The sequence below is a fragment of the Leptopilina heterotoma genome, unplaced genomic scaffold, assembly GCF_015476425.1.
Source record: "Leptopilina heterotoma isolate Lh14 unplaced genomic scaffold, ASM1547642v1 Lhet_148, whole genome shotgun sequence".
Taxonomy (NCBI): Eukaryota; Metazoa; Arthropoda; class Insecta; order Hymenoptera; family Figitidae; genus Leptopilina; species Leptopilina heterotoma.
This window is the reverse complement of record NW_025110866.1, coordinates 865,519-883,113: the sequence shown is the minus strand read 5'-3', so window position 1 is coordinate 883,113 and position 17,595 is coordinate 865,519. Positions and strand designations below refer to the sequence as shown.

At 23.7% G+C, this 17,595-nt stretch overlaps 1 protein-coding gene across 3 annotated transcripts in view; it reads right to left on the bottom strand.

Moving 5' to 3' along the window:
* LOC122498345 (cubilin-like) overlaps nucleotides 1–17,595 on the bottom strand; it is a 247,097-nt gene that overhangs the window by 45,088 nt on the left and 184,414 nt on the right. For all 3 annotated transcript variants that reach the window (XM_043606030.1, XM_043606029.1, XM_043606031.1), the window contains 2 exons: nucleotides 12,703–12,815; nucleotides 4,473–4,638 (listed from right to left, as the gene is read on the bottom strand). In XM_043606030.1, the coding sequence (XP_043461965.1) occupies nucleotides 4,473–4,638; nucleotides 12,703–12,815 (279 nt within the window). The remainder of the gene's footprint in view (nucleotides 1–4,472; nucleotides 4,639–12,702; nucleotides 12,816–17,595) is intronic.

The following is a 17,595-nucleotide window of genomic DNA, read 5'->3' as shown; positions in this document are numbered from 1 at the left end:
ATTTAATTATTTTTAATTTATTCTATTTTAATAAAATTTCAGAAAGGAATTCAATTATTAAAAAAAATTTTAATAAAATTCTTCACAAACATTCAATTAATTTCATAAAAAAAATTATTTTCAAATTTATTTTCACAGAAATTCAGATTTTTGAAATACGATTTTCAGAAAATTGTTTGAATGAAATTAATTATTAAAAAAAATTCTTTATAAGAATATATATATTTTTAATAGAATTTTAATTAAATTATCCGGAAAAATTTCATTATTTTCAAAAGTTTTATTAAAAAATGTTTCATAAAAATCCAATTATTAAAAAAAATATTTAACAAAATTCTTTGTAAGAATAGTCAATTATTTTTTTAAATAATAAATTTATTCTCAAGAATTTAATTATTAATTAAAAAAAATTCAATAAAATCCATTATAAGAATTTAATTATTATTTTCTTAAACAATAAAATTCTTTGGAAGATTTCAATTATTTCTAATACAATTTTAAATAAATTCTTTGAAAAATATAATTATTTTTAACAACTTTATGAAAATTCTTCAAAGGAATTCAATTATATTAAAAAATTTTAATTAAATTCCTCATCAGAATTCAATTTTAAGAAATAATCAATTATTCAATAAATTATTTATTTTTGTTCTTAAAATTTAAGTAATTGAATTCGTTTAGAACTTTTTCAGAAAAATTTATTTAAAAAAGAATTTCAGTTAAAATTTTAGATAACAATTGAATATTAAAAGCGTTATAGTATGAATTATTAATTTCTTGTTTTTCTAAAAAATTATTAATGTTTTGAATAATTTAATGTAAAAATTAAACAAAAATGATTGAATTTTGAAAGAGTTGTATGAGAAGTTTGAACTGAAATTTTATGAAATGAAATTATCCTGTCAGTACCTAGTAAAAATAATTTTAGTAGAAGATTTTCAACTAGAAGTATAGTTTGAGTAGAATACTTTTTTTGAAATGGTGGATAAATTTCTACTAATTCCGACTTAAAAGAGTATCTCAATGTAGTAAAATATTCTGCAATAGAAAAACTTTTACAAATTTAGTTGTAAATTTGTAATAAATAAATCGGATACACGTAATCCTTTCAATTCAGTCTCGTATGGAGTTAAGGAAGTTAATTTCTGATCGTCGAAGCGAGAAATAAATTTATTTTCTACGTTTTTGCATTTTTATCTCATATCATGAAAAATAGTAAGATTAATTTTGTATTTTTTGGAAAAATTTTGCAGATAAAATTTATTTTATTCCTTTTTCCAATTTCCGGAATTACTTGAAATTTCATACTTCTATTTCAGAGTAAAAATCAAATTCTAGTTTAATTTTGGATTTTTTTTTACTTCATCCTTCAATAGAATAAAAGACTAAATAATAATAAAATAAATAAATAAATTACTTGAGTAAATTTCATTAAGGAGGAGTTATTATTGGTCAATAATTTCGTTAAAGTTTAAAAAATAAAAATTCGCAGTTAAGAATAATTTCCATCGGGATTATATTCAATCAAATAAATATTTCGAGAAATCCTATGCGATATTTATATACAACCCCCTCTCGATTCTAATTTTATTATTTATTTGAAAAAAGAAAGTTAAAGATTAAAGTGGTTTTTCGAATTGAAGTTGGACCCGAAAAAAAAGGTTATTTCCGTGAAGGTGTTGCTGTGAAATAGATTTTTGGATTTGTAAAGGAATGGTTTGGCACGTGACTTGGCATATCTTTAGGGAGGTTTCGCGAATTTCTGGATATTTCAGTTCGATTGCAATTCACCGAGTTAGAGTGGCGAAAAACCTTGCACACAATTTGAAAGAGGAAACTGACATTGAGCAAACTTTGGCGAGAATGAGATAGTGTTGGCGGGATAGAATTGGAGGACTTAAAGGGGCTTCACGCCTCGAAAGATAGGGTAAGAGTAATTCCTGATACACGATAATAGAATCTGAGATTGGTATTTCTTCCCTTTTTTCCCCCGTCTGTTGGCACACGTTGATTTATTCCTTTTAAATTCAATATTTTCAAATTTAGTCAACGAATATTTCTTCACCACCACGAGGGGTAATAGTTTTTTGGCGACAAAAAATTTCTCTAAGATATAATAATTTATATGGATGTTAGAAGAAACTATTGTTGAAATTTTTAAATTTATGAAACATATTCGAATTCAGTGACCCCAAAAACCCCCGAGTAACCATTTTCAGTCAATTTTAGCGATTTTTAAAATTCTGTCCACCATCTTGAATGCGCCATTTTGAATTATTAAATTTAACAAAGATATTCGAATTCAGCGAGTCCAAAAAACTCAGAGTAACCATTTTCCCCTAAATTTAACGATTTCTAAAAATTCTGTCCGCCATTTTGAATTTTGTATTATTTACTAAATTTGTCATGAAACTTATGTTTTATCAAAATAAAAGCCATAAAAAATTACATATTTCGAAAGAACACATTCAAATACATAATTATTATTATTTTCGTTTTCTCTTATTTAAATTCGTATAAATGATTAAATATACAAAAATACAAAAGAAATTTAAAAATATAAACGAATAATAACAAAAATAAATAAATGATTAGTTTGAAGTAAAAATATAAGTAATAATTGCGAAAAATTAGAAAAAGTTTTAATAATGAAAATGAAAATTAAGACTTTGCAAAGCGGAAAATAAAAGAAAGGATTGTAAAAAGAAATATGTTAATGCTTAGTACTGAGATTAAGAATTAGTATTTACTAAGAAAAAAGTTCTTTTTAGTATTATATATATATTTCCCTTTCGTATAATGCAAATGCGCTCTTTCTATTTCTCCTTTTTTTCGTTCCTTTTTTCTTCTTGCAACGTTTCATTACTCTTAATGAATTTTTCGTTTCTCACTATAAAGAAATCCTCGCATAAACCTACTTTTCTCCAAAGAAAATAAAGTTAAGTGGAGATTTTTATCGCTATTTACGTTGTAAATCGGTTCCTTATCGTCTTCATCCATCTCTCAATGTAATATATTTCTTCAACTATTTTTTTTCACAGTTACATTTCAATATTTTCATTACTCAGAATGAAAAATTATTTCTTCTTCTTTTCTATTTTCGAATTTTTAAATTTATTTTCAATTTTTTTTTCTATTTTTTTTTTTCATAATGTCGATGTTTTTTTCAATTTTGCAAAAATCTGAATTGGAGAAATTTATGTACCTAGTAACTTTTAATTTACTTTGATTTATTTCATTTTCTCTGTTAAATGAAATAAAAGTTTTCTTTTTAATTTTACTCAGTAAAATATGAGTTATTTTGTGTCATATACATTACGAGTGTCAAGTTTTAGCTAATTCAATCAATTTAAAAAAAAAATTTGTTCGCCATATTGGATCCGCCATTTTGAATTTTGAAAAAGTAACATCAGATTAGTAATCAGTGACACAAATAACCCCCGAGTGTCAATTCTCAATCTAATTCAATGAATTTTAAAAAAATTGTGCGCCATATTGAATCCGCCATTTTGAATTTTGAAAAACTGACCTCGAATTCGTAATCATCGTTCCTAGAAACCTCTAAAAACATGTTTGATTTTTAAAAAATTTCTCCTCCCTTTCCGACGGCGTTAAGGGGTTAAAAAAAGTTATAAACAATGTTTGAAAGGTGGTCCAACCCTGTCTATGTTTCCCTATTGCAAATAATATTTTTAATAAATAAAATTTCTCTAAGTTGACTGATTATTTTCTATGAAATAATTCAAATTAGTTTAATCAGTTTAAATATTATATTTAGATTTGTTAAAAAGTTTTCAGGATAATTACAAAGTAGAAATTTTTTATTTTTGTTGGAAGAGAAATATTGAATCTTCAAATGATTTTAAATTTTCCTAAATTGTGGTAGAATAATTTCTCTTTCAAGACTACAAAATCCTTTGATTCTTAGCGTCGTTATATTTAATTAAACGTGTAAATTAATTGTATAATGGAAAATTAAATGCAAAAAGGATGTTTTAGAAATTACTAACATTATAAATTTAATACGAAAATGAATTGAATTTTAATTGTGGGGAAAATTTTAGAATTACATTTTGTTCTTTAAAAATTAATAAAATTAATAATAATAATAATTATTATTATTAAAGGTGAAAGAAGTTATCAATAATTATTATTTTTATTATAGAATAATAATAATTTTTATTATAAAAATAGTAATAAATTACTATTATTATTCCCATGTGGAAGGATTTCCGAGATAATTTCGGAAATAACTCCCAAAAATTTCCGGAATTCTTTTTACATGGATTATTATTATTATTTTTATTATTATATTCGAAAAATATTATTTTTGATATTTTATAAATACTTATTATATTTAATGAATTGGATAATATTACATTATTGTTTTTTAAATTAATTATCTGTAGTCGGTAATTATAATGATAAATATACACGGCTAAAAGCTACTTTAGTTAAGTGATACTACTTACTTATGCGGCATTAAGACTGCAGTAAAGTTAATGGCGATGGAAACCTGTCGACTAGAAGTGATGAGGTATCGGCAACGCATATTAGGTGCATATAAACCAGGATATCCAGGGCTCGCCAAAATGCAATCTCTCGGACATTCCATATCCTCGTAAACCCAGTCACATTCTGTTAGGAAACAAACGAAAAAATGAAAAATTCATCACAAACCTGACAACAACAAAAAAAAAAGGAAAGCAAAGGAAAAAAATGCCACTAAACAGAAGATAAATCGGTTTATGGATTGAAAAGAATTTTCCATAGCATTTTTCAAACTAGTAAAAAATTATGGGAAATTTTTATATAGAAAGATCTTAAAAATTTTAAAGGTGTTAAAAAATTTACGGAGGCTATATTTTTAAATTGAAATTCTCTTTTTTAATAAATTCAATTATTTTCAATATCTAGTATTTTCAAAAAATTTCGCAAAAGAATTCAATTATTTAAAAAAAATGATAAAATTCATCGCAGGATTTCAATTATTTTTAATACAATTTTACAGGAATTGCTTAAAATTATAATTATTCTTAAAAATTTAATTTCAATTCCTCGAAAACATCAATTATTAAAAAAAATGTTTTTTCAAATTCTTTGGAAGAATTCAATTATTTACAAAAATATTAGGTAGAATTTTTCACAGGAATTCAATTATTTACAAAAATATTAAGTAGAATTTTTCACAGGAATTTAATTATTTTCAAATATTTTAATAAAATTGTTCAAAAGAAATCAATTATTTTAAATACAATTTTAATTAAATTTTTTTGAAATAATTCAATTATTCTATTAAATTTTAATAAATTTTTTCTTGGAAATTAAAATATTTAAAAATTTCTAATAAAATCGTTCGCAAAAATTCGGTTATTTTCGAAAATGATAAAATGTTTTTTATTAATTCAATTATTTTCAAAAAAATTGAATCAAATGACACACAGAATTCAATTATTTAAAAAAAATTTTGTAAAAATCTTCATAAGAATTCAATTCTCTTCATGAATAATAAAAATTTCTCAGGAATTCAATTATTTAAATTAGAATTTGCATAAAATTAGTCGAAAGATGAAATCAATTATTTAATTTTTATAAAAGTCTTCGATAGAATTAAATTATTTTTATAAATATTTAAATGCTTTCATGAATAATAAAATTCGTTGCAGGAATTAAATTTTTTAGCAGGACAAGAAAGAATGAAATATTTTTGATGAAAATTAGGAAAAAGTCAGGAAAATAAAATATAGAATGGAATTTTTGTCATTTTTGTAAAGTGTGTCTAGAACGAGTTTTTTTGGTGGTCAAGTTTAATTTTTCAGTAGCTACTATTTTACTACTTTTTTTTAGTTTGAAAGCTACTTTTTGCTACTTTTTTTAAACTTAATTATCGAGTACAAAGTCTGCTACTGTCAATAAGAACAAAAAAAATTAAAAATCAATGAGTCTCACTCTCAAAAAGGAAGAAACCTCTTTTCCAAAATTCGAAATTAGCAATCAAAAATGCTATTAACACTTTGCAAAAAGAACCACTCTCACTAGTTAAAAAAAAACCAAGACCCTTAATGCTTTTAAAATCGAGGTGAACTGTAGAAAATAAAGGTTGATGATAAAAAAATTTCCCTCTAAAAGTATTACTTTCGCTCTAAAAACTACAAGCTTTGTCGATTAGGAAAAAGAAATGGAATTCCTAGGATTCAAAGTACATTACATAAATTCGGAAAAAAGTTTCCCTTTTTTTCTATCTATTTCCCTTTTTTTTGGATTATTTCTGTATGTGGCTAATGGGTTGGCCCATTATGACAATTGTGGAATTGTAAGTCTAAACGAAGACCAGAAGGAAAAGGTCATCCGCAAGTTTCACGGAAGAGAGAAAAGTAAAAGAAGTAAAAAAAAAGGAGGGGAGGAAAAAAAGAGATAAAAGATTCAACCGACTCTTTAACTCTTTATCCTGCGAGAAAGAAAATTATACCCATGGTATCTACGTCTTCTCTGTTTACGAGAGTCGAATATATAAAGGTTTGAATAAAAGGATAAGGTTTGAAAATGGAAAATCGATTCGCCGAGTGAATGTAATTTACATTCTGTACGAAAAGGAACCAATAAACTTCACAAATCACGAATCCTTTTGGATTTGAGAAACTTTCATTGTAATATAAATTTGTCTCACGTAAATTTAAACGTCAAAAGCCAATATCAAATATAATAGACTATATTTCAATATTATTCAATGTTTCGCGAATAATTTTCAATTTTTTCGCACTTACAATTTTTTTGAATATAGATTTATATTGTAAATGTAATCATATTATAAATCATTACAGAAATTATTATGCAGCTATTTTTTCCATTTTGCTAAAAAAAAATTAAAAAATTGTTGGAAAATTAAAATTAGAAAGTAGAAAATATTTTACACATTTTCGGCTTCTCAATTACAATTCATAAACAAGCAAAGTACAAGTATTAAGTAAAAAAATATACTGAATCAAATTTTGTTAAAGAAATTTTTAATTTATTTTGGAAAAAATATTTACAAAATTTATATTTGTTAAAAACGATTGTAAAATTATTCGCAAATATCAATAACTTCTTTTCTAAATAAATATTTAATCATTATTATTTTTCCATAGGAATTAAAATTCTTCAAAAGCTTCAAATTCAAACCTTTTTGAAATTTAACAACTTATAAGAATATTTATTATAAAACATGAAGAAATTGATTTCATCATTTTAATTCAATTATTATTTTCTAGAATTTTTAAATAAAATTCTTCTTTAAATCAATTATATTTAATATTTTTTTTAAAAAAGTTCTATGAGATTTTTCAAACCTATTTGTTTACAATTCAATTTTACGAAATTTCAATTATTCAGAAATTTTTCAATTGAATACGAATATTGAATAATAAACACTTCAAATAATTTCAGAAAAAAATTCAATTAAACTTTTTCAAAATAATTAATTCTATACAGAATTGTTATCTATAATCATGAAAAATTAAGATTTTCAAAGAATTTAATTTGAAACTTGTTCAAAATTCAATTTTTTCTTAAAATTCATGATATAATGCTTTTAAAATTCAAATATTATTTGAATATTTGAATAATTTGAATTATAAATATTCAAATCTAAAATTTTAACTGAAATTCATTTTTAAATCAATTTTTATTAGAAAATTCTACTAGAATTCAATTATTTAAATGCAAAAAGAAAAATAATTTATTGAATAATTAAATATCTCTTAAAATTGAATTCTCATAAAAAATTTTTATCAAAACATTTTTAAATAATTGATTTCTTTTGACGATTTTAAATAAAATTGTTAAGAACAATTACATTTTTCGAGGAATTCGATTAAAATTGTATTAAAAATAATTGAAATTCTCCAAATGAGGAGTATTATTTGTGAAAATAATTGAATTCCTAAAAAGAATTTTATTATTTGTTTATTTATGAAAATAATTCAATTCCTGTAAAAATTTTTATTATTTATTAAAAATAATTAAATTATTGCGAAGAAATTTATCAAAAAAATTGGTAAATAATAGAATTCATATGAAATTGAGGGAAATTTTTGAAAATAATTGAAATTTTGCCAAAAATTATATTAAAATTTTTTAAAAATTTGAATTTTGACAAGAATTTTATTAAAATTTTTTTAAATAATTGAATTTTTGAAAAGAATTTAATTACTTTTGAAAATAAGTGAATTCTGCAATTAAATATATATTAGAAAATAAAATCTTCAAATAATACAAAAAAATTCAATTAAACTTTTTCAAAAATATTAATTCTACAAAACTTGGTTATAAAGTATGAAAAATTAAGATTTTCGAAGAATTTAATTTAATTTGAATTTGAAACCTTTTCAAAATTCAATCATTTCTTAAAATTCTTGCTATAATGCTTTTAATATTCAAATATTATTTGAATAATTTGAATAATAAATATTCAAATCTAAAATTTTAACTGAAATTCAGTTTTTAAATAAACTTTTATTAGAAAATTCTACGAGAATTGAATTATATAAATATAAAAATAAATAATTTATTGAATAATTAAATAGTTCTTGAAATTGAATTCTCATAAAGAATAACAAATTTTTAAATAATTGATTTCATTTGACCAATTTTTTAATAAATTTTTTAAGAATAATTACATTTTTCGAAAAATTTGATTAAAATTGTATTAAAATTTAAAAATAATTGAAATTCTACGATGAGATTTACTTATGAAAATAATTTAATCCCTGTAAAAAATTTTATTATTTATTGAAAATAATTAAATTATTGCGAAGAAATTTATAGAAAAATTTGTAAATAATAGAATTCATATGAATTTGAGGAAAATTTTTGAAAATAATTGATATTTTGCCAAAACTTTTATTAAAACTTTTTAAAAAATTGAATTTTGCCAAGAATTTGATTAAAATTTTTAAAAATAATTGAATTTTGGAAAAGAATTTGATTACTTTTGAAAATAATTGAATTTATGCAATCAATTATAATTTTTCCAAAATTCAATTTTTTTTGTGTTTTTGAGTGCGTTATTTTAGCTATGTTAATAATAATAATTTCAAAATTAACTGTTATTAAATTTTTGAAATTTGCTTTGAATCAACTTTTATTATTTTTCATCCAATTTGTTGTGGTTTTAGAAAAGGAAATACCTTACATAAAATCTTTTTTTTCAAGAATACTTTTTTTATTTTTTCCTTACTACTTTTTTTTATAAAGGGAATGTTCAGAGTGTGGTGGGTTTAGAATTTTAATTGAATGGTGTAAGGGTCAGTAAAATCGAACAGGTCGTTCGTGAAGGGAATCTCGTAGATTACAGAGGTAGACGTGATCAGTCAAGTGAAAAAAGTGCGAGCATTTACCTTCGGTTTTCTGAGCATGTGTGTTGTGTGAGTGTCGCGGTGTATTTATTCGACGCTATTCGAGATGGTTTAAAGAGGTTCGAGAAGATTCAAGAGTTGGAAATTCATGATATCGAGTGACCAGTGTGGTATATTGTATATATATTTCTATATATACATATACAAGAACATAAAAAAACAAAAGCTTTCCCTCGTGAAGAAAACTATATAGATCTATATAAATAGGTATATTAAACCCTTCCTGCTCTCTCTAAAGTTATAAATTCTTTCGCTTTCTTGAATAAATATCAGCAGAAAAAAGCCATTTTAAAAAAGAAAAGGATGTCATATTTTTTTTCTCGAATAAAAAATATAAAAAAACGAACTATAAAATTTATATTAGAAATACGTGAAAGTAAAACTTTTTTTTTCTTTAATACTTTGACAGTTTATTCTTCAATGGTTAGTAGAATTGGTCAGGGAAATCAAGGTAAAGTCAAGAATTTTTATTAAAAGTACAGGAAGAAATTAAATTTTTAGAATTCATGAGAAAATTCCGAATTTTTGTGTCTTTTTTGTTTGACTCATAAACTATAAAATTACCACGAATTCTAATACAAAACCTTCAATTTTTTCTATTTCTGACAATAATTTCTTTTTAAATAACTTAATTCTTCAAGAACTATATCACAAAATTATTACTTATAAATTATTTAATGGATAATTTCACTTAAATATTTCAAAATTAATTGAATTTTAAAAGAGTTACGTTTACAATTTTCATGAATAAATAAACTTCAAAAGATTTTAATTTGTAATTTAAGAAAATTTCAATTTTCAATGAATTTAAGTCAGAAATTATAAAAAACTTTGATTTTTCAAAAATTTTAATAATTCAAATTCTTCTGAAATTAGTCAAATTTAAAAAAAAAAGGATTTAAAATTAATTATTAATAAATAATAGAAATTTTGGAAAAATTGAATTGGAAACAAATGGTTTTGAAAATTCTCAAAAAACTTTTTCAAAAATTATTAAAAATAATTGATTTAAAAAAGAATTTTAGTTAAAAATTCTAGAAAATAATAATTCAATTGAAATGATGAAAATAATTTTGAAGAAGTTATAGTAACAATATTCTTATAATATAAATATAAAATTTGAAATTTTTGATAGTCTTAATTTCTATGTAAGAATAATAATTAATAATGATTAAATATTTATTTAAAAATGAAGTTATTGATGTTTTCGAATAATTTTACAATAAAGAAAATTCGTAAATAAATGTAATAAAACATTTTTTTGAGTATCTAATAATTTTTAGAGTGAATCAGAATATTCTTTAGGCTCAGCGAAAAAATTTAAATTTTGTCTGGAAATCAGGGAAAAGTCAGGGGAAAACAAAATTAAATTTTTGTGGCAAACCTGTTAAAAATTGAATTTCATTCTTTTATTATCATTTTTTACTTCATTTTAAAAGTGCGTTTTAGACTTGAAATTTATTATGACATTTAGTAAAATATTTTAATGGTTATAAATGAAAATTACCATTGATAAACGAGGACTTTTATTTAGCAAACGGTAAAACATTTTATGTATGGCATAAAGTTATGAGAAGCTTGTTTTTTCTTTACGAGAAATGAAATTTTTTTCTTGTTTGTTTGTTTTTTCATTTTTTTCTTTCTGTTTTTTTCTGTCTCTTTTTCTTTCTGTTTTTTTTTCTTTCACCAATAAAGGAAACTTTGCTCACTTACATAAAGGGTTCTTTAATTGTTGAAATAAATAATAAATATTGAAATTTGAATAGGAAACCTCTGTAAATATTGAAATTTTTATTGTTTTTACAATGGTTTTTTCTTATTGGGGAAGAAAGTTGATGAAAAAAATGAAATGAAAAAATTTATGAAAGTTATAATAAACTTGGAAAGTACTTAGAATGGAAACGAAATGCGAGTAGAGGGTATTGGAATTATGGAGGCGGATAAGAAAGAGGAAAAATATACATATATATATATATAAAGATGAGTAGAAAAAAAAGTTGATTTCAAAGTCTGTGTAGATTGATCAGTTTGTCAGTTCTCTTCATTTTCCGTTTCACTGTTTTTTTTTCTTTTCTCTTTTTTTTTTGCTGGATAAGATTTCTCCGAAAATAAATTTTAAATTAATGTCTGCAAGTTAAATGCTAATAAGTTATGAATCAGAAAAACTTTTGTACTAATTTTTCAACCGTTATGCTAAAAAGGAAATGAAAGATAATTTTAGAGTTTATAGTTCGCAAAAGCTTGAAATTGGATAAAAAAGAATTGAGAATTTGCTTTTAAGTTACTTTTAAGTTATTTTTAATTAAAAAAGTTTTTTAGTTTTATTTAAAATTGATGAAAAAGTTGAATAATTTTTCTTTATGAATTTTTTCATTTACATAATATTTGTAATTAACAAAAAAGTTTTTTTTTTTAATATATTTTTCGTCTATGTGAATAAATGCGAAAAGAGATTATTTTATGAATAAATGAAATGAAATTTTATGAATAAATGTATCTCTGAAATTCGTGATTAAAAGTAGCTCTTGATTACAAAAATGGAATGTGAAAAAATCGTTGAATTTTCATTCAAGCGGGAAGTAAAAAAATTTCTTTTTACTCTAAATATAAAAATTAATTTATAAAAATTAATTTTTCTTTATAAATTAGAATTCTTTATTTATTATGCAAGTAAAAGAGAGTAGAGTGAAGTATTTATGTTCGAAAAGTGTATTTGAAAATTTTCTTTTGACTTTTACTTTTTAAAATAGGAAAGACATTTCCTTAGTAAAAAGGAAAAAAGAAAAATGAAAGGCAGCCGCGAAGTACAACGTAATTTCTCGGTAGTTAGAACAAAATTATACGAGCTTAAGCACAGAGGACTGTCCAGACTTAAACGAATAAGGGAACGTGAAAGATCTGCGCTCTGACAATTTACCACCTTTATGCGCCTTGGCAATGTGATAAACCCAACCCCCTATTTTATTTTCCGTTAATTTGCATTTACGCCAGAAAGTTTATACATCGCACATACGCACGCACGTTAAATTTCAAAAAAAATTCTCTAATCATGAAAATTACTTTGGTTCTTGTGTTTTCAAAAATTATCCTTTTTTGTTAAGAGAGGATAAAATTTCGATTTTGTCATTGACTTTTATTTTGACTTTGATTTTGACTTTGACTTTGAAAATCAAAGTGAAAGTCAAAGTTTATTTGAAAATCAAAGTCAAATTACAAAGAGATTTTTGCAAAAAAGAAAAAGAAAGGAAAAGATTCAAAAAATAAAATAATGTTCCACTAATAAAATTGAAAATGACAATTTTTTTACCTGTATTATTTACGGGTGTGCCCCCTCGCACTGGATATCCTACGGATGTACTGGCATTAGAGGCAAAACTAAAGTATGCCAAAAACTGTGATCTCGATGTGTTTTCGTTAATTCTGAAACAAAAATAAGTTACTTTGAGAAAAAATTTCACTTGTTACATCTATTTTTGTATAAAGTTGAATGAAAGAAATAATTCAATATTATTATTATTATATTATTGTTATTAATATAAAAATCCTACATATAAAAATTCAATATAGAAATTTTAAATATTGTCAACCCAGAGGAAAATGGGTAATTCGAGAAATGCACGAGAAAGGTTCCATTAAAATCCATTTCTCTTCAGGAAAATTTAACAACAAGTCGCTATTTGTATTATTTGTCTTGAAAATTCAATTTGCTTTTTTTGTGTTTGAAAATCCATTACAAGCTCTGTTATTGTATATATATATATATATATATATATATATATAAAATATTTCTCTAAAATTTAACTTTTCAATTAGTGCTTGAGAGTTTCTCCATCTTTAGAAGCTCATTCTATTGGATGAATTAAAATTTCCATTACAAAAAGTAATTACTAAAAACTTTTGACAATTTGTTTCGAAAATCTTAATGATGAGTCGGAGGGACAGTCAAAGAAAAAAGTTGTTCAATTCTATTTTTGTCTTTCTTTTTTCCAAATCAAAGAGAAATATTTATAGTTTATTTCATAAAAAAAAGTATACAACTTTATTTTTCTAAACTTTAAATATTTTAAAGATTTACCCAAGTAGAAATGTAATACTGGCATAGTACTGATCTTGTACTGACTGCCAGTATTGCAGTACTGACTCCAATACTAAGTCAGTACTGGGAAAACCCTGGCTGGTAACGCTGTCCAGTACTGATTTTTACCGGCGGTCAGTATAAGCTCCTTATTTAATTTTTAAAGCATGGGGAGTAATTTATTGAATACTAATAATTATTATTAGTATTAATTATTATTAATTAATTATTAGAATTCCTTTTATTAAAATAAGTTTTTAAAAAATATTTTTCTTATTTTTTCATTATTTATTTAAATCTTATTTATTTAAATTAATGACTAAATTATTATTATTACTGGTTATTAATTATTTAAACTTATACTTTATGTAACACTGTTAAGAATTATACACAAAACACTTAAAACTAAGACGGAAAAATATCGCACGCACGCACGGGGGACCGAACCCTAGACCTCGAGGACGCAAGTCGAATACACATACCGCATAGCCACGCAAGCTCGGGAGTTATCTCGCATAAACTTCCTTTTGAATTGTGGGACCGATATATACAGTGCTTTAATAATAAATCCACTGCATATTATATTTATTTCAAGAAAAATTATTATACATATATCTTTATATACATTTTATCAAGTCATTATGTAGTAATTAATAGATACATCATAATAATATGGTAAAAATTATGAATATAATTATTTATTTATTATTTATAATCTAATTATTTATTAAAATAATAATAAAAAAAATTTATTTAAGAAAAATTTTTGTTAAATAAATAAATAAAAATATATATACAGCTTTAAAAAATAAAATTTTTTTTATTATTAATAATACGTAATAATTCAAAAAATAATTAATTAATAATAATTTATTATTATATTATTAAAATATATCTATTAGTTAATAATAAATTAATAAAATGTTTGATATTATTGTTGATGAATAATGTTTTTACAAATCTTTGCAAATATTTTAATTGTTAATAAATCAAACGATGTTTAATGTTTAATTACATTATAACAAATTTTGATTGTTTTTTTAACTCCTTCGCAGTACTGATTTAGTGTTAAGCCAGTTTTCTGCCAGTACTGATTTTAGAACTTTTCTAACTCCGACAGAGTACTGATTCGGTTTTGGAGTCAGTATACTCCCAGTACTGATCGGGTTCCGAAAGTCAGTACCGACGGTCAGTACTGAATCAGTACCATGTCGGTGTTTAACTCCGTCCTAACTCCGGACATTTCTACTTGGGATACTTTGGAAAAAATTATAAAAATTTGTTATTAAAAAACCTTTTATTTATAATGTTAGATTCTTGATTGTACATTGGTGAAAATTAATTTTTTCTTGCACAGAACAATTAAACTAATTTTTTAGTTTAATTTTCTATTTTATTGTTTTCTAGTTATTTTTCCTTAACTTTCAAAAACGAAAAGAAGAGAAAAAAATACATAAAAGATTTTTTTCTTGTTTTCTTTTGATAAGAATTTAAGCTTAAAAAGAATTTGTTTTTAGTGGAGTAGAAAGGAAATACTAATTCAGTTATTTAGTTAGGTGAGGTTAGCACTAGACACAAACAAGACTGGCAAAGGTTACTCGAGGTACTCGTAACTCTTAATTCCATTATCTCATAATAAATCTTCTTCCATCTATCTATCTATCCTCCTGGTTACATAAATTTCATTACTTTTCATGATGTTGTTTATCGCAAAAAAGGCAATTTTTTATGAGTAAAAATTTATTTATTCATTCTCTAAATTTGAATTAATTAAAAATAATTAAAGTTTTTATTTAATTATTTTATTTACGTTTATAATATCTTATTAACAAAAAAAAGTCACTTTCTTCTTTACGTGCTAAAATTTTTACTAACAATTTAATTAATTGTTTACTAAGTTATAAAACAAGTTGTTCATTTCATGATCATTAAGCTTCCTCAATATAATATATACCAATTGTTTAATTTTTTATTTTAGAATAATTATTTTAAAGTGTTAAGATAAATTATCAAAAAATACAAAATTTCAATTTTTTGTGAAAATTTAAAATATCTATTAATTCTATAAATTTTCATAAAATATATACTTTATATACATGAATCGATTCGTTTTTATGTCAGGAATTCAATTTTGACAAGAATTAATAAAAATTTTAAAATAGAAAAAAGTTATTTCAAAAAATCCAAAATTTAATTTTTTCAAAAATTAAAAAATTGTTGAAAAAATTTTTTTTTTTTTGATATTTTTGAAAATCCTTTTGTCTGATTTTTGGTATTCGTGACCGTAATACACCTACAAAATTTTATTAAAATCCGTCAAGACGTGTAAGAGAAAATTTGTCCACAAGAATCGGTGACATGCACACACACACACACACACACACACACACACACACACACACACACACACACACACACACACACACACACACACACACACACACACACACACACACACACACACACACACACACACACACACACACACACACACACATACATACACACACACACACATACATACATACACACATACATCCGGACATTTGTTCCTCTCGACGAATTATGTATACTACACTTGAAAATTTGTAAAAATAATTGGTTCTAAAAAATTCGGAAATCGACATCACAATAAGGCTTCCTTTATGAGGAAGCAAAATTGAAATAAAATTCTATATTCTTCAGGATTGAGTAGGGCTCGGTCCCTACTAGAAATCAGGTGATTTACAGATGATTAGAAATAATGAATTTGGTATAAATAAATTTCTAATATATTTTTACACAAATTTCGATTGTCTGATAGCGTTCGGGTGGTGGTGCTACTACTTAAAAATTGAAATAAAATTCTATATTCTTCAGGATTGAGTAGGGCTCGGTCCCTACTAGAAATCAGGTGATTTTCAGATGATTAGAAATAATGAATTTGGTATAAATAAATTTCTAATATATTTTTACACAAATTTCGATTGTCTGATAGCGTTCGGGTGGACCTGCTACTACTTAAAAATTGAAATAAAATTTTCTATTCTTCAGGATTAAGTAGGGCTTGGTCCCTACTAGAAATCAGGTGATTTACAGATGATTAGAAATATTAAATTTGGAAGAAATAAATTTTTAATATATTTTTACACAAATTTCGATTGTCTGATAGCGTTCGGGTGGTGGTGCTACTACTTAAAAATTGAAATAAAATTCTATATTCTTCAGGATTGAGTAGGGCTTGGTCCCTACTAGAAATCAGGTGATTTACAGATGATTAGAAATATTAAATTTGGAAGAAATAAATTTTTAATATATTTTTACACAAATTTCGATTGTCTGATAGCGTTCGGGTGGTGGTGCTACTACTTAAAAATTGAAATAAAATTCTATATTCTTCAGGATTGAGTAGGGCTTGGTCCCTACTAGAAATCAGGTGATTTTCAGATGATTAGAAATAATGAATTTGGTATAAATAAATTTCTAATATATTTTTACACAAATTTCGATTGTCTGATAGCGTTCGGGTGGACCTGCTACTACTTAAAAATTGAAATAAAATTTTCTATTCTTCAGGATTGAGTAGGGCTCGGTCCCTACTAGAAATCAGGTGATTTACAGATGATTAGAAATATTAAATTTGGTATAAATAAATTTCTAATATATTTTTACAGAAATTTCGATTGTCTGATAGCGTTCGGGTGGTGGTGCTACTACTTAAAAATTGAAATAAAATTCTATATTTTTCAGAATTGAGTAGGGCTCGGTCCCTACTAGAAATCAGGTGATTTTCAGATGATTAGAAATATTAAATTTGGAAGAAATAAATTTTTATTGTATTTTTACACAAATTTCGATTGTCTGATAGCGTTCGGGTGGTGGTGCTACTACTTAAAAATTGAAATAAAATTTTCTATTCTTCAGGATTGAGTAGGGCTTGGTCCCTACTAGAAATCAGGTGATTTACAGATGATTAGAAATATTAAATTTAGTATAAATAAATTTCTAATATATTTTTACAGAAATTTCGATTGTCTGATAGCGTTCGGGTGGTGGTGCTACTACTTAAAAATTGAAATAAAATTCTATATTCTTCAGGATTGAGTAGGGCTCGGTCCCTACTAGAAATCAGGTGATTTTCAGATG